This window comes from Delphinapterus leucas, chromosome 8 (genome assembly GCF_059928025.1).
Source record: "Delphinapterus leucas isolate spDelLeu-1000000601 "Yukka" chromosome 8, BTC_Dleu_Yukka2, whole genome shotgun sequence".
NCBI lineage: Eukaryota > Metazoa > Chordata > Mammalia > Artiodactyla > Monodontidae > Delphinapterus > Delphinapterus leucas.
The window spans coordinates 9978472-10003607 of NC_143136.1; the positions used below are offsets into that span (position 1 = coordinate 9978472).

The window sequence follows — 25136 nt, forward strand, 5'->3', positions numbered from 1 at the left end:
CTTCGTTTCCTCCTTTCTTTTGCCTCTTTAGACAGAATTTCAAACATCATGATAACCTCGTCTTTGTATCTTTTCTGGTGATCTATTTGGGTTACATTCCCAGGTATGAAATTTACTGGATCAATGCACATTTTAATGACAAATTAAAATATATTATCAATTCGTCCTTCTTCCAGTTTTCCCTCAGGATAGCCAGTTTATCTTTGGAATTGTGCCTTGTCCCCCTTCCATCAATTTTGACCAGATGCTTTTAACTAGATCCAGCTGGAAATTTACATATACCACTTAGCAGCATCCTTAACGGTCTGAAACATTTAGGGATCTCCTCGAGGAGAAAAGTGGTCATTATCAGTTTCCAGAAAAAGGACAGTACAAATCTCTTTAAGCGGAAGATATTCAAAGTGGTTTCATTACAATATTGCATTTACACCTCAAAGTATGGTAAATGTAATGGTTTCATTATAGCATTGAGTTTGCACATCAGAGTGAAAGTAAAATGGGGACAGGAGGATGGGGAATGAACATGGGGTTGCTGCTCTCACGGTCCCTACCACATCGTCAGGTTCTAGTGATGTTTCTCCCATTTAATGCTAAGCAAAAAACACCTACTAATATATTCCACAAGACTACAACCCCTGATTCCATTTCCACCTCCTTCTCTTAAATTATTTTGCTTTCCCACTTCAATATCCTGGAGATAGATAGTTAAGTTCCTTTTATCATGCACTTCTTATGAGGTCAGAATTCTTCCATGAGAATGGGGCAGAGGGTTTTCCAGAAAAGACATACATTTGGAAAAACTACCAGGGATGCTTTAGAGATGATCATTTGATTTTGACACAAAATCATGGTAGTTGTAATTGTTTTTCACAAAGATCTTGGTTATCAAACTGAGAGTAGCAAGTAAATGGACTGAAATAGGGCATGTCAGCTGGAGAAGGTTATCTGGTTGTTGGTGAGGAATATAAATAATTAGGATTGAATTTCAAAAAGACGCTCTTGCTGTCTCCTCTTTTCTCCTCTTTAGTGCTGTCTCTTGGCATTTGGGTATTGAATGCCATGATATTTTTGGTATTCACACGCATCCTTAACAAGTACAATGCTCTCTTGGCTGTCCTGTTTTAATGCTGTAATTGTGAGTTTGACCTACAAAAGTTATATTTGCTTGGTAGGCAAATGGAAAATCTCCTTAAATAAATACACTGACAAATACTGTTTGGCTACATCACTAATAACAGATGACAGCCTCTGGAACATGACCATGTGAGAAAACAGGATCTGCATCATCTGTGCATTTATCCACAGCCCTGTTTATCATCAACAACTATTTGTTGATTAATTACCATGTGTAGGACACAGTGTTCAGGACAGTGAATACAAAGACATAGAAGATCCCAACTCCTGACTTTGAGGGGTTTTAGCCTCCAGGCAAGCAGGACATACTCCATACTCATACGTAACCCAGATAAATTTTGTCATCCTGTGGCTCAGTCTTGTTCATAGAGTTACATTCGAATAAACAAAATCCAGTAGCCAAAAAATGAATTAAAAACACTTTAAATCTTCATTCATCTTTTTGAGGCAATATGAATAGGAGTGGGGAAAATGCATTTCTGTTGTGCAGCAAAAATCTTATCAATCTTATCTCCTCCTCACTGCTCTCTTAATAGTCTCTGTGTGTTTGACACTTGCTTTGTGAAATTCTCTCTCCCACTCTCAACGTCTGCTCCCCAGAATCTCAGCCCAACACCCAGCCTTTGAGGCTTTTCCTCCTTTCTCTTCCTGTTATTGCATCTCTTTATTTTGTGTATCAGTGTAGCTTCTCTGCTTGTTTGTTTTTACTTCTTCTCTCTGTCTTGCCCATTACCTAGGTTCTCACTACAAAGAACTTGCCTGGGAACTGACCCAAGAAGTAAGAGTCCTTCCCCATGAGAAATGGAAGTAAGAGAAAGATTGTAAATATCCATATAATAAGTCATTGTTTCTCCTGCTAGATATTAATGATTTTGAGATGATGTTCCACATAAAGTGACAAATGAGGAGATAAAGGAGTGTATATTAAATTTATCAGGTGAATTATACAGTCAGTGTAAGGGCTACATGAATGCAGAATGGCAGAGTCATCACTAAGGGGAAAGTTCACCTTTAGACTTGAGGTATATCTTGAGCTTGGCCTTGAACTCCGGAGTCAGTTTGAGAGGGAAAGACATTCGGGATAAGAAAAGTGGTGTGAACAATGATGTGCAAGGGAGGATGCGTGTGTTTCAAAATAGCAGATCAATTTGGCTGGAGCAGCAGATTTCAATAAAGCATGGAAAATTAGGAAACGGTTAGGATGCATAAGCTAGACAGTGAAGGAGGTTGCATACTGTGCCAAGGGGTTTGTATTTAGCTTGTAGGCAGTGGTGAACAAGTTTTACAGCAGGAGAAGTGCAGGTTGTGACAGTGGTGGTGGGATAATATGGTGAAAACTGTGGAGTAACTTTTGGTGGTGAAGATGAAGGGTCAGAATCAACTGTCCTGGAGATTTAATCAGACAGACCTCCTGCAAGGGAATAACGGCCCTCGGAAACATTTGGTTTGGGCTTGTTTTAGATTTTGTGCACGCGATCTTATTTTATAGAGTATGTTGTTGAGGGACTTCCCTGGTGGTCCAGTGAGTAAGACTCCGTGTTCCCAATGCAGGGAGCCCGGGTTCAATCCTTGGTCGGGGAGCTAGATCCCGCATGAATGCCTCAACTAAGAAGCCTGCATGTCGCAACTAAGACCCAGTGCAGCCAAAGTAAATAAATAAATATATAACTACATATTAAAAAAAAAGAATACATTGTTGAGCTATGTAGATGCACAGACCCCTACGTCCATCCATCATGCATATGTACACACAGAGGTGCACATAGGTATGTATAAGACACACGTGGTTGCATGTGCACACACACGTATGCTCATTTGTGTATATACACATATACAGATGCACACTTGTACATAGATTCACCCATACAGAGATGCAAAGATGTGTATATGCACATATGTGGTTTAAAGGACTTGATAGGTGGATAACTATAAAAAGGTATACAGCTTGGAGCAGGTAGGAGGGAGCATTTGGGGACCCATAAGACTGAGCAGTTAGTTTGGAAAGAAACAGAGTTTTTAGAATTGGAAATAATGCTAGTATTTACATGGAGAATATAGTACATAACATTCATGAATGCAAAACAATCAGCAAATTAATGAATTAATTTTGTATTAAGTTTTTATTTTAAGAAGCATTTCCTTTAGAATATGAAAGTGTGATTGGCTTCTGCATACAAGCCTGATTCCAAAAGCTTGAATTTCACAGTGGGGGGCTGGGTCTTCTCCTGTGGTGGCAGGCAGCCCCTCAACCAGGGCGGGCCTACACTCAGCGTTAGAAATGGCAGCTCGAGAAGACGGAGGCCCACGTGATCTGTCCAATCATTCTTTCTTTGTTTCGGATGGGAACAGATGAACAAAGGTCCGTTTTGTTTTGTTTTGTATTGGACCTCTGCCTTACATACTGCGATTCCTGTTAGATTTTCCAGTAGTGAAGGCAGCCTGTCCAAACACAGTTAGATTGGGATTTCGAACAGTAAAGGTTCTAAGGGAGACGGAGAGAATTTTTAATTTGCTACATTGACTGCTACAGAAAGAATCGATGATCGGATAGTATTCCCAGGACTTTCGTAAAGACTGAAGCGTAAATAAAATCTGTTCTGGGACAGATTTAGGAAACCCTTTTCAGCCCACTGAGCTGACGGTAACATTGAACTAAAGAATTTAATTTCGGAAGAGAGTTGATTGGGAACTGGGACAATCTGTAATTCATTCTTTCTTGGTAAAGCCCCCGAAGCAGGATGATTGGTGGTATTGTTTGTAGTCTGGAGTAGGGCATGGTTTAGCATGAGGCTTGCCTCCTAAATTGGTTTGGGGCTCTGTGTTCATGCAGCTACTGGCTGAGATTAAAGCCACTCAGCTCCTGTTGAGTACTGTTATTGATCACTGCATCCACGGAGGCCGTGAGCTATAGAGCAGGAGATCAGGGAAGTTGGTCTCCATCACTACCAGCTTTCTTTTCTTTGTTCCTCTTCACTCCTTTGTCCCTCTTTTATCCAGCATTAGCTGGCACCACACTCAGCTTGCTTGTCCTCCTTTCCCCCCTTTCTTTCCTCCCCAGAATATTTATTGAGTACCTACTGAGTTAGCTACCTGCTTGGCACTGGCAATAGAGCAATGAACAAAACAAACAAAAATCTCGGCCCTCGTGAATTTTATGTGTTAATGGGGTGACAGGTAATCAGGAAATAATTCTACAAATAAATAGGAAATGCCAACTGTGATAGCACACGTGCTGTGAGTGTAGTAGATAATAAAAATCTGACCTAACCTTGGGGCAGTGGGGATCGCTACCTTGAAGGAAAATGACTTGGCTGAGCTATTAATGAGGCAGTGAGAAAACTTTTCCAGGCAGAAAGCTGGAACTGCATGTGCGAAGGCCCTGTGGCTGGAGAGAATGCATAGCTTCAGAGGAACTGCAGTAAGGCCACAAAGCTGGAGCTCAGAGAGCAAGGGGGAGAGAGGGGAAGATGTGGTGGAGACGGAGGCTGGGTCAAATGTCCTCACATGCTGGGCTCTGGAGACGGCGTGAAGATCCTAGTGGCCGTGAGGAGCCGTTGAAGGGAAGGAGCTGATAAACACATTCGTCCCGTGTAAGGTCCCTACTGAAATACGTGCATTTTAACTTGGCAGAAAAGAAGTCATTCTTAAGACAGCAGCTTCCATACCTGGCAGTCAGACATCTGGGGGAGTGGTAAACCCACAGGCATCTGTGGCCACATCCCCAGAGATTCTGCTTCACTGGGTCAGGGTGGAGCAGAAATAACAGTTTATTAAATAAACTCTGTGGGTAATTCTGATTCCAGGGGTTTGTGAGCCAGATAGGAGAGGGCCCTAGTCGTGGAGACCTTCTTGGAGCTCCTGAAAATGAAGCAGGTAGGGAAGGCTGCCTCTGAGCATCTTGAGGACAGACCGTGTGACTCTTCTTGTGATGAAAATGCTAATAGGAGCTAGAAATAGCCCAGCCAAACAGGCTGAATTGGAGTCAACCTCTCCATACCTCCCAATTTTTTTTTTCCCTCAAATCATGGCACACATTGGGGCATTATTGAAATACACTGGCTCATTCTATTTTTAGTGCAATAAATACCCGCACATAAACATAAAGTTGTTGTGCATAATTCAAGAAGCAAATGCATCTCCAATTAGAAATCTCACCAAACACTTGTAAATTCAGGTCACATCTTCCATATGACCTTGAAGTTACCAGGTAGTCTTGTCGGTGGCCACTTAAATGTGGGGTTTTGAATCAAAGCGGAGCAAAGATATGTAATAGAACAAAGGTAATCACAAGATCGTGTTCACAGCAGCCAAGAAGATAAACATGTCAATCAACAGCTTTTCACGTTAGCTCCTCTGAAGACCTGATCCCCTGGCTTCCTAATGTTATAAAGTCATCTGCAGCCCCGATTAGCTGTGCATTTATAATCTCCCATTACCCTCACATCAGCACAGAGAAGTGATTAATTATTTTGGCATTCATGATAATGTCATTAATCAGGATTCATTCATTGGGTATTAATGACTGGACGTGATGGACGTTCATTGTATATGAATTCTACAGTAATTTAGCAATTGATTTACTAGTAGTTGATGAGTTGAAAGTGTACTAATGGAAGATTAAGTCATGTAATTCTAACTGATTATGAAAGGGTGATCAGATAGACATTGAAAAAGAGATTAAATAAATGAGGAATTTCAGTTGTGTATTCTGTGTGAGCCAACAAAATTTCAAAGGAAAACACAAATTACTTTTCATGTTCTACCAATGGGTATTCAGGAACTGGCATTAAAAAAATGTGTCCAATTCGGAAGTGGTTTTCATATGCAATGAGAATTTTTTTTTCTAAATGGAGATTACTTAATGCCCAAAATAGGCACATAGAGAGATTTGACAGGCTTAGCTGAAAATTTTGCTTCAAAAGAGGCTTTTATAATTTGAATATTTTATAACATTATGTCATTGTATTGGCCAGTGTCTCTTGTGTTATTGCTGGTTATACTTCTTAAAAAAAAATGTCTTTTAATCCTATAAATTGTAGCCATACGTCATTTATTCACCCATATATATGTGTGTGTATATATATAAAAAATACATATATATATATATTACAACTTTAAGTAAAGCCTAGAGCTTAGCTTTTTAAAATAGAACCTAGGCATGAATTATTCAAAATGTGACAGATAACCTCAGTCACATTATTATGAACGTACTTTTATTTGGACATTATCTTAAAATCCTAGGTATAATTTTTTAAAGTAGCAATAATTAAATAAAAATTTATTTCAAAGTTTCGACTCTCTAAATGACCTTCTTGCTTGCATCTTGGCTCTGCTGTTTCCTCAGGGGACATACTTTCCCAGAGCCTTTTTTTCAGACCTACACAAGTCTAAGTTTCATTCAGGACCCAACTTTAAATAGATGTTGTTTGTCGGTATTGCTGTGGATGGTAGTGGTGATGGTGGTAATAATGATAATGACGTTGGTGGTGGTGATGGCGATGACGGAGGTGATGATAACGATGATGATGGTGATAATGGTAGTGATGATGGTGATGTTGATTGCTAGGGACTGAATGTTTGTGTCCCTATTCTCCCAAATTTATATGTTGAAACCCTCACCCCCAGTAAGTGGTATTTGGAAGTGGCGCCTTTGGGAGGTGATTAGAGTTAGATTGAGGCATGATGATGGAGCCCTCATTGTAAGATTAGTGCCTTGATAAGGAGATGAAGGGACCAGCACTTTCTCTCCACCACGTGAGGGTACAGAGAAAAGACAGCTATCTGTAAACCAGGAAGAGGTGTCTTCCTCAAGAACCTGACCATGCGGGCACCCTGATCTCAGACTTGTAGCCTCCAGAACTGTAAGAAATAAATATTTATTGTTTAAGTCACCCAGCTTATGGTATTCTGCTGTAGCAGCCCAAGCTAACTGACACAATGGTGGGGATGACGATAATTATAATGATTTATAGAGTCCTTATCATAGGCTTCACTGTATTAAAACCTTTGCCCATGTTAAGATCTTTAATCGTAACAACCACGGTAAAAAATAGGTAGTGTTATTATCTCTATTTCGGGGGAAGGAATCCAAGGCATGAAGGATGTAAATATCTCTCCCAAAGTCACAGAGCTGGTAAGAACTCAGACCACCTGGTGGTAGAGCCTGGTATAATCTCCCATTACCCTCATGTCAGCACGTGGTTACTCGTTTTAGTATTTACTGTAAAGCCGCTAATCAGGACGCATTCACTTGGAATTAATGGATAGATATGGTGGACAATTACCCACTTCTGTAATGTGAAACATATACTATATACAGAGTACATAAAATGTTAAAATCCAATTCTAGAATATCTCATCTGTTAATATATATATTTATAATATCCCTGTGTGATTAAAGGAATAATATTAAGTATTTTTTCCGAAACTGGTGCTCAATTCCCTCCTACTCTTCCTGTGTCTGATATAAGCTGAGCCACTTTGATGGCCAACCCTGCCTCGTAAAAATTAAGGAAGAGGAGGGAGGGGGGAAGTGATGGAGTTAGTATGTTGTCAGTTTGGAACAGTAAGTCGTAGCTAAATGGTGATTCCTGCTGAGTCAAGTGGTAGGGGTGGGGGGATGCAGCACAGGGGAAGGAGTTTGATGTGGTTCCTTTGCAGGCCTGTGTTGGTCAAGGTGCAGTCTAAGCTGTTGTAATGGAGAGACCGCGCGAATACAGTGGCTTAAACGAGTTACATGTTAATTTCTCAGTCATGTTGTTACAGAAAGTGGGGTCAGGTTGCTTGCCGCTCTAAAGCCAATAAAAAGGCAAGGTTGGTGGAAAGGAAAGTTTACATTATTTTGGTGGCCGGCCACAGCAGGGGTGGTGGGTGGTGGTGGTGGACTCCCCACTGACAGTCAGGGGCAAGAGCTTTTAAAGGGGAGTTTCAGGGGTATATAGGCAGAGGGAGGGAGAGGGCTACATGTAGAAACCGCACAGTCAGCTCTGACCGTCATCTTGAAATCGGTCATGCGGTGGTCTGATCGGCGTCATCTTGGTTGTTTTAAGGACAGTTCACCTTCCGTTCTGGAGTCGGTTTGTTCCCAATTCTTTGAAGCCAGTTCTCGGAATTGTGGCAACTTATGTCGTGGCTATATCCTGATCATCACGTAGTTAACTTCTTCCACCTGGTGGGGCTTTCAGTATCTATAAGGCAGCTCAGAGGATACGGCTCAGAATATTATCTATAGCCCTTGAAGAGGAACTTAAGGTCCTTGACTTTGTTTAATGACTAAACTATTGTTATTTGGTCTTGTTTGACGGTTTTCCTTTGCTTATGCATTTTCTCACTTCTCTGAATAAACTTGTTTTTTGGCTAAAGTTTTTCTACAGACCAAATGCAGGCGGGGGACATGGTGGGGAAGGACCATAGGGTCTTGCTCCGTTTCAGTGTTTCAATCTAGAGGTAGCTGGTCCAGGATGGAGGGCAGCACACAGATCCCATCTCTGGATTCAAACCGGATGCCCTGGCTGCCCCAGTGGCATATCAGCCACTGGGAAGGGGGAAAGGCTAAAAAGAGCACTTGCTTTGTCTTCTTAAATGTATAACACAGAAGTGCCGTGCATCCTCTCCCCAAGTCACTGAGGAGAGGCTGCGTGACCCAGTTGTTCCCAGCAAAAACTCCCAATTCTGTTATTAAAGGAATATGGGGAGAATGGATAACAGTGGGCAACCTCCCATGGTTCAGATACTCAGGTCTTACTCAGGACAAATAATTTAGTTTAATTTTAGTGGAAAAAGGAGTGTGGTAGGGTGACTATCTTGAAAAAATTAAACAAAAATATAGCACTCCTGGCTAGTAACCCTTTACTGGGGGAATAGATACTTGTTTTGGAAAAGTATAGAATGTCAACCTAAGAACTCTTAACCTAAACCTTTGTGTTCATTTTTTCAGCCTGTGTTTCATATTGAATTTTCAGTTTTCTCTGCAGGATGAATAGAGAGAGGGGGCTGCTGAGATATTGGCAAAGTTAGGAAGTAGTTGTTGAGGGCTGCTCTGTCTGACAGATTGTGGAGCATAAACCAATCTCTCTTCAGGGAATAGCAAGCTGATTGTATGTATTTTTTTCTATAGTATGTTCCCATTATCTTTACAATTTCTTTTTCCCTTTAGAGCAAATGGTATTACTTAATATATACTTCTCCTAGTCATCTGGCTAGGTGCAGTCTACCTGATGATTTAAATGCGTGGCAATGGTAAAAGTATTACAGTTGGATCGTTGCTGTTATGTGCCATTGTGTCTCGAATTCTGAAAGCATTTTTGGCCATACCTTACTTAGGAACCCACAGAAAATGAGAGTTTCTGGACAGGTGAATGTTCCCAAAAGCAATTTACTGCTGCAAGCAACAAAACTTCAAAGCAAGCAAACAAGCAAATGAACAACAACAGAATGCAGACTTTCACAAGGAAGTCCAAAGAGAGCTTTGTTGAGAAAAGGTAGAAGGAGCTTGGGTGAGGTCTAAGATGGTGGGTGTGGCCAGGCAGGTTCTCCAGCGAATGAAGCATCAATGTAATTGTACTTGGGTGTAGTGACAGCTCTTTAGTGTTCCTTCACTTTCCCCCCTTAACTTGTGGTCTAACTGCGGTAGCAGGAGGTGTATTAGTAAGGCTTGTTTTAGCATCATGCTGCCCTGGATTTGGTCTAGGTTCAAGTTTGTACCCTGCGTCAAGCTCTCTTTTTGCCTTTGGCCAGATACTGTCAAAAGATGATTTATTTCTCAGGTTTTGCTTCCCAGCCCCCAGGTATCGAGTCACAAATCCATGGGGATCCTGACTGGCTTGTTAAGCTTTGCACTAACCTCCATCCCACCTTCCTAAAGCGTTGGCGCAGAGACGCCATCTTATCCCTGCTTCTGCGAATCGAATTGTGGGAATTGGAGGTGTTTGCCTTCCCAATGCCCAAGTTAATGCAAAAGCCCTGGGTCTCCAGCTGGAGCTGGATCTGTGATATTTTAAAGCTTTCATGCCTAGCTGGTGCCAGCCATGGAACTTCCTGGACAGTGAACAGTTTTTATAGGCTATAGTTTTGTGCCAAATGACTCGCCAAGTCTTAAAAGGAAAACTCAGCAGGCCGTTTCCAACGGTCAGAGATTTTATTTTGGACATACGCATTCCCTTTAACAGGAAAGAAAACGGTCTTTAGCCAAACCACTGAAGTAAGAAATGCAAATCTCGCTTGTTCTTAATCCCAATGAGACCTCAACTACTAAGTCCAGTTAAGACTCTTTGGTCTTAATATTGAAGAAGCCAAGTGGTAAGATGAGCAGTTAATGGCCAGGAGCCAGCCCTCTCGTGCTCTCTAATGGATACTGGACCAGTCCATCCCAAAGGTAATGACAGGGTCCCCTTTCGGTTGTTCCCTACTTCTCATTGGCACCAAGGGAGTGAGTTTGGCGAAGTCGCTGTTCTAAAAGGACTGTAAGGATGGCAGAACATTTTATTACCGTGTTAATGAGCACAGTGTGGGCCCGAGGGCAGGACAGAGTGTTTGTGTGTGTCAGTGCAAGAGTTAGGGGCAGTGGGGATGTGCAGATGGGGACGTGCAGAGAAGGAAACCCAGCCTTTATTTGTCATTGTAACTAGTTACCTGAGGGTGTTGACAGATCCCAGGATAATCTTTGGAGAGAGTTTTCCTTCGTTATTGTTTTAAAACTCGTTAGGGAGATCACTCAGTTGCGCAGTGAGTAGAAGTGGACGTTTCAAGTGCAGTGTCACCTTTTCCCCCTCCGTCCCTCCCTCCCTCCCTCCCCTTTCCCTTCCTTTCCCAGCCTCTGAACCCTTGAGCTGAATGGTGACCTTGAGACATTTTTCTTTGTCATGGACCGCAGTCTCCTCCTGTGGTTCTTTATCTCCTTCATGGTGCAGAAATCTTTTCTTTTCTTTTCTTTTAAAGAAGATGTTGGGGGTAGTAGTTTATTAATTTACTTATTTATTTTTTTTGTGTTGCATCTTCGTTTCTGTGCAAGGGCTTTCTCTAGTTGTGGCAAGCAGGGGCCACTCTTCATCACGATGCGCGGGACTCTCACTATCGCGGCCTCTCTTGTTGCGGAGCACAGGCTCCAGACGCGCAGGCTCAGTAGTTGTGGCGCACGGGCCTAGTTGCTCCGTGGCATGTGGGATCTTCCCAGACCGGGGCTCGAACCAGTGTCCCCTGCATTAGCAGGCAGATTCTCAACCACTGAGCCACCAGGGAAGCCCAGAAATCTTTTCTTAATCAAGCCTACTAAGGAAAAGTCATATTTGTTTTTAGTTAACTTTTCTAATATGATTCTGATCTGGTCTAATCTCTATTTATCGATATAACACTAAGTTTATTCTGTGAATATTGGCCTGCAAAGCTTGGTTCTGGGCTCTGGTCTTTCTCTCTCTTCTCTGAGAGTGCACTTTTGTCCCAATGGTGTAGAACTCCCCAGATTCAGATGAGGCCCAGATTTAAATCTTCAGCCCTGATGTTCCAAACTACCCGTGTCCTATGTTGAACCACCAACTTGGCCGCTCCATTTGCGTGTGTGTGGAGGGGCGCATCTCATCTGAATCTCTGACTTAACCTGCCCACGGCGGACATCCTGGTCACTTTCCAGCACCACTGCACACGCCGTTACCACACTACGTATGATTCCTTCTTTTCCCTCATCCAATCCTTACGAAAGTCTTCTTGGCTCTTCCTCCAAAACGTGATCTTTGAAAAAGCATAAATCCTGTGTTTTCCACACTCTTTGGTGGATTCCCGTTGCCCTAAGGGTCACGAGACCCCCTCTAATCTGGCCCGTCCTGCCTCTCTGTCCTCATCTGGGCGCTGGCCCTTGACACACTGACCTTCTCATCCATCTGACACACTGACCTCAGCCATCTGACACGCTGATGTCCTCAGCTCTCTTCACTGGTTCTTTTGCAGCCTTCAGGACGCAACCTAAACGCTGCCTGCTACCTGCAGCTCAGTCATCGCCTGCTGAGTGAGCTCAGCTCTCCTTCTGTCCTGGGTGGCCCTCCATCCCGCCCCATCCCCCCCCAGCTGGGTGATGCACCCAGAATGCACGATCTCTCCACTTAGAGGGACTCAGTATTTTGGCCTCATAATCAGAATCGTAGAGTTGGACTGAACACAGTTATTCAAACAGATGTTTATCCATGAACTGTTTCAGAGAACTCTCATTTTACACGTGTTGTGGTTGGAATGAGGAATCTAAGGCACGAACATAAGATGATGAGATGTCCTTCCATAAAAAACGGTGGGAGAACCCCTGAAACTTTTGCTGGGCAGCCTTCATTTTCTTTTCTCCGTTTCTGCTTTCCTTGTCTTTCTGTATTAGTGTCTCCTTTTCTTCTGTCTCATGCAGTTTCTATCTCATGCTTTGGTTTTCTTTTTCAATCTTCCTTCCTCCATCCCTCCCTCCTTCCTTCTTTCTATTTCCCTTTCCCTTTTATATTTCTCCTCTATCTATTCCCCTTTCTTGCTTATAATTTAAACCATGCTTTTGCTGGAGCAACTTCATAGCCTCCTATGTGGCATCAGTTCTTTAGTTTTTGAAAAGGCCATAGAAAGTACAGGTGTTGACAAAAGCTCATTCTCTAACAGCTCTGTGGACAGAACTGGGGTGTCGCCCTCACGCTGACTTTACCGGTTTTTGTCTTTAGTAGTCAGTTGCCCTATGGTTCTTGGAATTCTGAATGAGGATAAGCCTTTTTATTCAGGCCCGTCTCAGTAATTATGTTACATATATTGATTTCATACCATTAAGGAAGAGAAAAAAAACTGTGATCATTTTCTTGGCATTTCTTGTAAGCGTGTTAGAAGTGCCACCGTTTTGAGGGCTGAGTCAAAGAAATCACACTGGCTTTTCAACAACCCTCAAATGGTCACCCATAAAGCCCCAAAGAACTTCTTTTTTTTTAAAAAAATGAATTCTATTTTATTTCAGATTCCTCCTGCTGCTGCTTTGTAAAGAGCACAGTTCCTGTGCTTGGCACGAGGGCTTTCCTGAGGGCTACTTTGCTCTAACCCAGCTGCAGTTTGAGGAGAGTTAAAATGGACAGGATTACTTTTCATTAGGAGGAGCTCCAAGCATTTTTCCCTTAGACATGATCAAAGGGAGGTGCAAACAACTTACTGAAATTACACCTATACCTGGAAGGAGCCGCCACGCCCCGTTCTCCTCATGTGAACAGAGTACTGCTTTAGATAACATGCTTATTATGCTGTTGACTCATTTCGGGGGATTAGGTGACATAATCAGAAATTATGTAGTAATGTGTGATACACTGCTGTAAAGATTGATCTCTTTAAGAGTTTACTAAGGGATTTTAGGACCCAAATACTCAGTCTTGTTAAGCAAATAAAGCTCATGTAGAAACTTTTATCAAAGTTGTCTCCAGGAACTTCAGAGACCTATGATGAGTGAGGGAATATGAATATCACCTAAATATCACAGAGTTGCCTAGACTTTCAAAAATAGACGGGCACAGTGTGCTTTCAGAGGCTCACGTGCCTCTAATTCAAGGTGATCATTACCTTAACAAGAACATTACTTCTGTGACTTAGATTTGTTTTTCTATCAACCAGTGGTTCTTAAGTGGAAGCACATGTCTGAATTACTTAAGGAGTCTTTTAAAATAATATGCCTAGGGCTTCCCTGGTGGCGCAGTGGTTGAGAGTCCGCCTGCCGATGCAGGGGACACGTGTTTGTGCCCTGGTCCGGGAAGATCCCACATGCAGCGGAGCGGCTGGGCCCGTGAGCCATGACCACTGAGCCTGCGCATCTGGAGCCTGCGCTCCGCAACGGGAGAGGCCACAACAGCGAGAGGCCCGCTTACCGCAAAATAAATAAATAAAAATAATATGCCTAAACTCCCAAAGTGTATATTGGGCTTTCAGGAAGAAATTTGTTTAGTGTCCTTTTTTTTTTTTTGGCTGCATCAGGTCTTAGTTGCGGTACTTGGAGTCTTTGTTGAGGCACATGGGATCTTTCCTTATGGTGCGCGGGCTCGTCTCTAGTTGTGGTGTATGTTTTTTTCTCTCTCTAGTTGTGGCCCACAGGCTTAGTTGCCCTGCGGTATGTGGGATCTTAGTTCCCCGACCAGGGATCGAACCCGTGTCCCCTACATTAGAAGGCAGTTTCCTTACCACTGGACCACCAGGGAAGTCACCTGTTTACTCTCTTAATATGGAGTGTTTCACGTGCTCAAACGAAGTGTTCCCACTGCTGCCCTGAGGCATCTCGAATCACTTCTAGAACTAGGGCTCACTGTGCAATGGGGGACCCCTGGAAGGGAGTGAGCTGAAGGTTTCTACCCTGCAGATTCAGAGTCAAGGGCTTTTAAGCAGTAATTATTGGAGAGTCAACTGCACTGAAAGCCAGAATGTACTGAGGGCAACACCAAGCACTGAGAGAAATTACGTTACATCCATACATGCGCACAGACACACACACACACACACACATATGTAAAGTTATTTCCTCTGATCGTGACACTATTCTCCCTTTTCCTTCGCCTGATGAGTTTCCACATATCCTTTGAAACTCAGCTTCACCACACTTTCCCTAGAAAGCCTTTCTTGCTCCCCTTAGGCTAGGTCAGATGCTCCTGACCCAGATAACTATATCGCTCACTTTATCTTCTGGTTTTCCCTGCTGGACTGTAAATTCCACGAGGACATATATGACATCCATCTTTTATCCATGTATGCCCAGTGCCTACCATGGTGGTCACAGATCTTTTCAGTGTGGCTCCAGGTAGTAAATATTTTAGACTTTGTGGACCATCCAGTCTCTGGTACAACTACTCAGTCACAGTGCAAAAGAAGTCCAGACAATATGTACATAAATGAATAGATTATATTCTAATAAAACCTTATTTACAAAAATTAAAAAAAAAAATAACATGCCTACAGGGGCCCAGCCAAGACCACTGACACTGAATCACTTATGTTGGAACCTGGAAATATGTACTTGGAAAAAGCGCCTGCAAAAATATAAAGCTTCTGGTTTCTAAACTAGTTAAGGACCACTGCTCTTGACCAAAGTTTGAAGTGGCACAAACCAAATGTGACTTCTCTCTGTAACCTTAGAATCTACTACAGTGCCGGGTTTGTAGAAGTGAGCGCAGGAAATGTTCTTTCAGGAAATGGAAGCGAACTATTTAGAAAACTATATTGTGCATATTTTAAACTGCTCATTCAATTGAATTTCTTTTTTTGACTGAATCAGGAGAAGGCTTTAATTTATTGTTTTAAGCAGCATTTTTTTATTTTTAAATTTTATTTTATTTATTTTTTTATATAGCAGCTTCTTATTGGTCATCAATTTTATACACATCAGTGTATACATGTCAATCCCAGTCGCCCAGTTCGTCACACCACCACCCCCACCCCCCACCGCTTTCCCCACTTGGTGTCCATACATTTGTTCTCTACATCTGTGTCTCTATTTCTGCCCTGCAAACCGGTTCATCTGTACCATTTTTCTAGGTTCCACATATATGCGTTAATATACGATATTTGTTTTTCTCTTTCTGACTTACTTCACTCTGTATGACAGTCCCTAGGTCCATCCACGTCTGTACAAATGACCTAGATTCGTTCCTTTTTATGACTAATATTCCACTGTATATATGTGCCACACCTTCTTTATCCATTCATCTGTCGATGGGCATTTAGGTTGCTTCCATGACCTGGCTGTTGTAAATAGTGCTGCAATGAACATTGGGGTGCATGTGTCTTTTTGAATTATGGTTTTCTCTGGGTATATGCCCAGTAGTGGGATTGCTGGATCACATGGTAATTCTATTTTTAGTTTTTTAAGGACCCTCCATACAGTTTTCCATAGTGAATGTATCAATTTACATTCCCACCAACAGTGCAAGAGGGTTCCCTTTTCTCCACACCCTCTCCAGTATTCGTTGTTCGTAGATTTTCTGATGATGCTCATTCTGACTGGTGTGAGGTGATACCTCATTGTAGTTTTGATTTGCATTTCTCTAATAATTAGTGATGTTGAGCAGCTTTTCATGTGCTTCTTGGCCATCTGTATGTCTTCTTTGGAGAAATGTCTATTTAGGTCTTATGCCCATTTTTGGATTGGGTTGTTTCTTTTTTTAATATTGAGCTGCATGAGCTGTTTTTGGAGATTAATCCTTTGTCCGTTGATTCGTTTGCAAATATTTTCTCCCATTCTGAGGGTTGTCTTTTCGTCTTGTTTATGGTTTCCTTTGCTATGCAAAAGCTTTTAAGTTTCATTAGGTCCCATTTGTTTATTTTTGTTTTTATTTCCATTACTCTAGGAGGTGGATCAAAAAAGATCTTGCTGTGATTTATGTTAAAGAGTGTTCTTCCTATGTTTTCATCTAAGAGTTTTATAGTGTTCGGTCTTACATTTAGGTCTCTAATCCATTGAGTTTATTTCTGTGTATGGTGTTAGGGAGTGTTCTGATTTCATTCTTTTACATGTAGCTGTCCAGTTTTCCCAGCACCACTTACTGAAGAGACTGTCTTTTCTCCATTGTATATCCTTGCCTCCTTTGCCATAGATTAGCTGACCATAGGTGCGTGGGTTTATCTCTGGGCTTTCTATCTTGTTCCATTGATCTATGTTTCTGTTTTTGTGCCAGTACCATATTGTCTTGATTACTGTAGCTTTTGTAGTATAGTCTGAAGTCAGGGAGTCTGATTCCTCCATCTCTGTTTTCTTCCCTCAATACTGCTTTGGCTATTCGGTCTCTTTTGTGTCTCCATTCAAATTTTAAGATTTTTTGTTCTAGTTCTGTAAAAAATGCCATTGGTAATTTGGTAGGGATTTCATTGAATCTGTAGATTGCTTTGGGCAGTATAGTCATTTTCACAATATTGATTCTTCCAATCCAAGAACATGGTATATCTCTGCATCTGTTGGTATCATCTTTAATTTCTTTCATCAGTGTCTTATAGTTTTCTGCATACAGGCCTTTTGTCTCCCTAGGTAGGTTTATACCTAGGTATTTTATTCTTTTTGTTGCAGTGGTAAATGGGAGTGTTTCCTTAATTTCTCTTTCAGATTTTTCATCATTAGTGTATAGGAATGCAAAAGATTTCTATGCATTAATTTTGTATCCTGCAACTTTACCAAATGCATTGATTAGCTCTAGTAGTTTTCTGGTGGCCTCTTTATGATTCTCTATGTAGAGTGTCATGTCATCTGCAAACAGTTTTACTTCTTCTTTTCCAATTTGTATTCCTTTTATTTCTTTTTCTTCTCTGACTTCCGTGGCTAGGACTTCCAAAACAATGTTGAATAACAGTGGTGAGAGTGGACATCCTTGTCTTGCTCCTGATCTTAGAGGAAATGCTTTCAGTTTTTCACCATTGAGAATGATGTTTGCTGTGGGTTTGCATATATGGCCTTTATTATGTTCTGGTAGGTTCCCTCTATGCCCACTTTCTGGAGACTTTTTATCATAAATTGGTGTTGAATTTTGTCAAAAGCTTTTTCTGCATCTATTGAGATGATCATGTATTTTTTATTCTTCAGTTTGTTAATATGGTGTATCACATTGACTGATTTGTGTATATTGAAGAATCCTTGCATCCCTGGGATAAATCCCACTTGATCATGGTGTATGATCCTTTTAATGTGTTGTTGGATTCTGTTTGCTAGTATTTTGTTGAGGATTTTTGTGTCTATATTCTTGAGTGATATTGGTCTGTAATTTTCTTTTTTTGTAGTATCTTTGTCTGGTTTAGGTATCAGGGTGATGGTGGCCTCATAGAATGAGTTTGGGAGTGTTCATTCCTCCACAAGTTTTTGGAAGAGTTTGAGAAGGATGGGTGTTAGCTTTTCTCTAAATGTTTGATAGAATTCACCTGGAAACCATCTGGTGCTGGAGTTTTGTTTGTTGGAAGAATTTTTTTTTTTTTTCTAGTACGCAGGCCTCTCACTGTTGTGGCCTCTTCTGTTGCAGAGCACAGGGTCTGGATGCACAGGCTCAGCGGCCATGGCTCACGGGCCCAGCCACTCCGCGGCATCTTCCCGGACCGGGGCACGAACCCATGTCCTCTGCATCAGCAGGCAGACTCTCAACCACTGCGCCACCAGGGAAGCCCCTGCTGGAAGATTTTTAATCACAGTTTCAATTTCATTACTTGTGATTGGTCTGTTCGTATTTTCTATTTCTTCCTGGTTCAATCTTGGAAGGTTATACCTTTCTAAGAATTTGTCCATTTCTTCCAGGTTGTCCATTTTATTGGCATAGAGCTGATTGTAGTAGTCGCTTAGGATGCTTTGTATTTCTGCAGTGTCTGGTGTAACTTCTCCTTTTTCATTTCTAATTTTATTGATTTGAGTCCTCTCCCTCTTTTTCTTGATGAGTCTGGCTAATGGTTTATCAATTTTGTTAATCTTCTCAAAACACCAGCTTTAGTTTTATTGATCTTTGCTATTGTTTTCTTTGTTTCTATTTCATTTATTTTTGCTCTGATCTTTATGATTTCTTTCCTTCTGCTAACTTTGGGTTTTGTTTGTTCTTCTTTCTCTGGTTCCTTTAGGTGTAAGGTTAGATTGTTTATTTGAGACTTTTCTTGTTTCTTGAGGTAGGCTTGTATAGCTATAAACTTCCTTCTCAGAACTGCTTTTGCTGCATCCCGTAGGTTTTGGATCATCGTGTTTTCATTGTCATTTGTCTCTAGGTATTTTTTGATTTCCTGTTTGATTTCTTCAGTGATGTCTTGGTTATTTAGTAACGTATTGTTTAGCCTCCATGTGTTTGTGTTTTTTACATTTTTTTCCCTGTAATTGATTTCTAATCTCATAGTGTTGTGGTCAGAAAAGATGCTTGATATGATTTCAATTTTCTTAAATTTACCGAGGCTTGGTTTGTGACCCAGGATGTGATCTATCCTGGAGAATGTTCTGTGTGCACTTGAGAAGAAAGTGTAATCTGCTGTTTTTGGATGGAATGTCCTATAAATATCAATCAAATCTATCTGGTCTATTGTGTCATTTAAAGCTTCTGTTTCCTTATTTGTTTTCATTTGTCCATTGGTGTAAGTGAGGTGTTAAATTCCCCCACTGTTATTGTGTTACTGTCGATTTCCTCTTTTATAGCTGTTAGCAGTTGCCTTATGTATTGAGGTGCTTCTATGTTGGGTGCATATATATTTATAATTGTTATATCTTCTTCTTGGATTGATCCCTTGATCATTACGTAGTGTTCTTCCTTGTCTCTTGTAACATTCTTTATTTTAAAGTCTATTTTATCTGATATGAGTATTGCTACTCCAACTTTCTTTTGATTTCCATTTGCGTGGAATATCATTTTCCATCCCCTCACTTTCAGTCTGTATGTGTCCCTAGGTCTGAAGTGGGTCTCTTGTAGATAGGATATATATGGGTCTTGTTTTTGTATCCATTCAGCCAGTCTGTGACTTTTGGTTGGAGCATTTAATCCATTTACATTTGAGGTAATTATTGATATGTATGTTCCTATTACCATTTTCTTAATTGTTTTGGGTTTATTTTTGTAGGTCCTTTTCTTCTCTTGTGTTTCCCACTTAGAGAAGTTCCTTTAGCACTTGTTATAGAGCTGGTTTGCTGATGCTGAATTCTCTTAGCTTTTGCTTGTCTGTAAAGCTTTTGATTTCTCCACTGAATCTGAATGAGATCCTTGCCGGTAGAGTAATCTTGGATGTAGGTTCTTCCCTTTCAACCCTTTAAGTATATCGTGCCACTCCCTTCTGGCTTGTAGAATTTCTGCTGAGAAATCAGCTGTTAACCTTATGGGAGTTCCCTTATAACTCATTATGGGAGTTATTTGTCATTTTTCCCTTGCTGCTTTCAATAATTTTTCTTTGTGTTTAACTTTTGCCAATTTGATTATTGTGTGTCTCGGCTTGTTTCTGCTTGGGTTTATCCTGTATGGGACTCGCTGCGCTTCCTGGACTTTGGTGGCTATTTCCTTTCCCATGTTAGGGAAGTTTTCGACTATAATCTCTTCAAATATTTTCTCGGGTCCTTTCTTTCTCTATTCTCCTTCTGGGACCCTTATAATGCGAATGTTGTTGCATTTAATGTTGTCCCAGTGGTCTCTTAGGCTGTCTTCATTTCTTTTCATTCTTTTTTCTTTATTCTGTTCCATAGCAGTGAATTCCACTATTCTGTCTTCCAGGTCACTTATCTGTTCTTCTGCCTCAGTTATTCTGCTATTGATTCCTTCTAGTGTAGTTTTCATTTCAGTTATTGTGTTGTTCATCTCTGTTTGTTCTTTAATTCTTCTAGGTATTTGTTAAACATGTCTTGCATTTTCTCGGTCTTTGCCTCCATTCTTTTTCCGAGGTCCTGGATCGTCTTCACTATCATTATTCTGAATTCTTTTTCTGGGAGGTTGCCTATCTCCACTTCATTTAGTTGTTTTTCTGGGGTTTTATCTTGTTCCTTCATCTGGTACATAGTCCTCTGCCTTTTCATCTTGTCTATCTTTCTGTGAATGTGGTTTTTGTTCCACAGGCTGCAGGATTGTAATTCTTCTTGCTTCTGCTCTCTGCCCTCTGGTGGATGAGGCTATCTAAGAGACTTGTGCAAGCTTCCTGATGGGAGGGACTGGTGGTGGGTAGAGCTGACTGTTGCTCTGGTGGGCAGAGCTCAGTAACACTTTAATCCACTTGACTACTGATGGGTAGGGCAGGGTTCCCTCCCTATTGGTTGTTTGGCCTGAGTCAACCCAACACTGGAGCCTACCCGGGCTCTTTGGTGGGGCTAATGGCGGCCTCTTGGAGGGCTCACACCAAGGAGTACTTCCCAGAACTTCTGCTGCTAGCGTCCTTGTCCCCACAGTGAGCCACAGCCACCCCCCGCCTCTGCAGGAGACCCTCCAACACTAGCAGGTAGGTTTGGTTCAGCCTCCCCTGGGGTCACTGCTCCTTCCCCTGGGTCCCAATGTGCACAGTACTTTGTGTGTGCCCTCCAAGAGTGGAGTCTCTGTTTCCCCCAGTCCTGTCAAAGTCTTGCAGTCAAATCCCACTAGTCTTCAAAGTGTGACTCTCTAGGAATTCCTCCTCCCATAGCCGGACCCCCAGGTTGGGAACCTGACGTGGGGCTCAGAACCTTCACTCCAGTGGGTGGACTCTGTGGTTTAAGTGTTCTCCGGTCTGTGAGTCACCCCCCCAGCAGTTATGGGATTTGATTTTACTGTGATTGTGCCCTTCCTACCATCTCACTGTGGCTTCTCCTTTGTCTTTGGATGTGGGGTGTCTTTTTGATGAGTTCCAGTGTCTTCCTGTCGATGATTGTCCAGCAGCTCGTTGTGATTCTGGTGCTCTCACAAGAGGGAGTGAGAGCACGACCTTCTACTCCGCCATCTTGGTTCAGGGCCACCTCAATTGAATTTCTACTGGCTCAGCAAATTTAACAGTTGAAAAGAATTTTTAAAATAACCTTTGGAGAGAGGCCTCTTCTAGAGAATTACAGAGCATTCTGTGATCTAAATGCTTAGTAAGGTGACAGATGGTATAGATTTTTCAAATAATTTAATGTGAAGCTAGAGAACAGAGCAAAGAGTTGAAAAATACCTTTATAATTACTACCTGATTTTACCTCCACTGCTTTATGTGTAAAAATGTCCTTTAAAATAAGAATTCTGGTAGCACTCCTACATTGTACCAGGCTCTATTTCTCTATCAAAGTTGATAAGCAATTTTTTTAGTAAACTGGAGTTTATGTATTCTAATGATGGCTGTTCTTCCAAGTGGACTTGGTGGATGATAGCACGTTCTGGAAACTCCTCTTTGGGACTTGTCTTTACTGCTCTGGTCCTATGTGTACCTGTATCCTGACTTCCTACTTGCCACTTCTCTGAGACTTGTCCCTTGCCCTCAAGGAAGTTTCAGTAAAGGTGTTTTGACAAGTAACCATCCAAGACATAAAATAATCAGGGACCTGTATGGAACAGTATGTACTTGAGTGCAGATGGACATGGTCGAGCTGGGAGGGGGCTGGGGTATTGGGGAAAGACTTGTGAATAGGATGAGAACTGAGCTATGATCACTGGAGAAGGATCACAGTGTATTCCAGGCAAAGAGGCACCATGGGAACGTTTACAGAGTTGGAATGAGCAGGGCGTTTGCAGGCACTGGGAGGAGGTTTGAGGTGTCTGTGTGATGTGGGACTGTGACCAAGAAGTAGAAAGCTCTACAAAGGAGGTGTATTTGCCTAAACCATCCTTTTCATTCTGTCCCAAAGCCAATTTACCATAAAGTTTTCAACAGGAAATCTTAGGAAGAAAGCAACTAGTTCTCTGTGGATGTAAAATACTACTCCGTGTCAGACCAGCAGTGCCTGTCTTTACCGAGACACTAAGAGATATTTGGTTCCTAATTCCAAACTTAGTGAAGACACTAAGAGATATTTGGTTCCTAATTCCAAACTTGAAGTTGTGTCTCCACTCCACTCTGACTTGCACAAATTTCCCAACATAACCTTGATGCTTGTGAACAGGATTAAATCCTCTGCTGCTGTTTTGAACCCATCTTCTGCCTGTTAAAAACATCCCTTACACTAAGGTAGTGCTTTACCCTTTGCAGATTTGTCCCTGCATGTTCCTTAGGGTCCAAGGAGCAGGGTGATCATGTTTCCCCATTGCCCAGACAGCCTCACTTCCTGCCTGTGTCCAGCTGTCATCATAAAAAGCATTCTTTTTTGATGTGAAAAGAGTCCCAGAAAAAAAGAAAATTGGGGTTTAGAGAGGCATGGCTGTCTAGAATCATTTCCACCCCCTTGTCTTAAGCACCTTTTCTGGGTAAACAATACTGACAGTATTATTTCCTCATGCCAGTTGGAGACTATTATTTATTACATATTTATTGCTACCAACTATGTACAAATAACTGCACTTGACATAAAGATCATTCAGTGATAAATATGACACATTAATGCTTTTGTGATCAGTATTCAACTATGATTGGTCCTGTTTTATTAGATGGTTAAAACCACATAACTGAAATTGATACAGCACAGTCAGATTGGTGATCAAGTAGATATTTATGAAAAAACCCAACATAGAATGTGATCCATGTTGCATGCCCACTCTTGAGGGCACTGAGCTGCTCGGGCAGACCCATATAGCAGGGTGGGTAGGGGAGATTTAGGGCTTGCGACTATTCAGAGCAGCCAGGGAGACAGAGAGTAGGGAGATGCAAGCACGTGGCTCGCCAGGGAAAAGAGTTCAAAAGCAGAGAGAATTCTAAGGTGCTAATGCAGGGATGGAATTCAGAGACAGGGTGGCCCACAGAGGGCAGGAACAGGAGCAAAGCAAAGCAGCTAAGGTGATAACAGAGTGCCTGGCGCTCCTTTTCCTTGGCGACCGGCATCCCTCATGATGCTTGGGAAGAGTGGCCTACCTTAAAGGCCCAAGGTCTGAATGGCCACTAGCCACACGCTTTTATGCCTTGACTTAACTTACTGCATTTTGTTTTGTTTGCCATACTTGAATGTTGTGTAAACTGTAGTCATAGCCTTGTCAGAAGAATGTTGGTTGGCTTTACATTTACTATTGTCCCATTTTCTTTTAGGTTTTGTGAATGATTCTGTTACTAAATCTATCGTGGCTTTGCGCTTGACTCTGGTGGTGAAGACCAGCACCTGTGCACCAGGGGAGAGCCACGCAAACGACTTGGAGTGCTCGGGAAGAGGAAGGTGCACCACGAAGCCATCAGAGGTGAGGGGACACCTGGGAGCTTTAAAAATGTATATTTACATAAGACTATATTTACATATAAACACACACACACATATATATGCACACAGACACGTATACACACACATACACGCCTACACACACACACATACACACACACACATACACATATACATATGTGTGTGTGTATGTGTGTGTATATATATATATATATATAAAGGAGGAAGGAGGAGAGAGCAAGTGCATTTGCTGAAAGTCTCCCCGAATTTCTGGTTTTAATTATTTGTATGCAACATATAGATATATAAATTTCCATATAATTTTTAAACGAAGTGCTAAAAAAGTTGTACAGTGCTAGACCTCCTCATTTTGGTATCACGTAAGGATTTTGTGAGAAGTATTATCATATCTGGTAGCAGAATTGAGAAGCGGAAGAAAGAAAAGCTAAGACAGAGTCATCTCCTTCCCAGTTGCGACCCAATTCCCTCCTTAGACTTTGCACATCTCCAGGGCCGACAGCAGAGTTACAGAAGTAAAGGAAAAGTAAGAGGAGGAACGGGGAGGAGGTAGGGGCTAGAAGGCTGACTCACTGTGTTTGGCCTTCGTGGACCAGCGCCATCAACTCTGGAAGACCTGAGCCCCGTCCCCTCTTCTTTTTAGCAGCTGAGGTCACGTGGGCAGGGGGCAGGGGCTGAGGACATGTCACAAGTGACGGGGACCAAGAGTCAGACCAGGAAAGGACCAGCCGGCCCAGAAGCTAGTCTCCATCACTATAGGGCTCCCTTAGAACAATTTCGGCAGGTGGAGTCCAGGCTCCACCTGATCAGGGTGAGACAGGGAGACTCAGCACCTTACCAGGGGCCCTGTTCCATTAGGGAATGCCCATCCGCCTCACCACTTGCTACGTCCAACTCCTGCATCTTTTTCTCCAGTCCCCTCTCTCCAGTCCCCTCTCCCCAGTTCTACACAGATTTATATTGAGGTTCGTGCTACGTGAAAGTGGGTTCCCCAAATCCCCAAAGAGCGTGGTTTATTTTAGACCAATGTGAAGGGTAACACAGGTACATTTTCTTTGGTGCCACCTCCTTGTGGTAATGTCAGCACGTGCAGTAACAGTGGTGTGAACTTAGACGTGAGAGGTCTGGGGCTAATGGACAAAAGGGCTGTTGAAGACACTCATGTTGTCTTGGGAAACCTGTGTCTTAGGTGTAACATTGCAGGGGCTTAAATATACCATTTTCTCGTAAGATGTCCCCTGTAGGAGGCAGAATGTGGTTAGGAACCCAAGAAAGTAGCAGGGATAAT

The 25136-nt window shown here is 42.0% G+C and overlaps 1 protein-coding gene across 1 annotated transcript in view; it reads left to right on the top strand.

Moving 5' to 3' along the window:
* DNER (delta/notch like EGF repeat containing) overlaps positions 1–25136 on the top strand; it is a 321696-nt gene that overhangs the window by 143098 nt on the left and 153462 nt on the right. The window contains exon 5 of the mRNA XM_022567889.3: positions 23707–23852. Coding sequence (XP_022423597.2) covers positions 23707–23852 — 146 coding nt within the window. The remainder of the gene's footprint in view (positions 1–23706; positions 23853–25136) is intronic.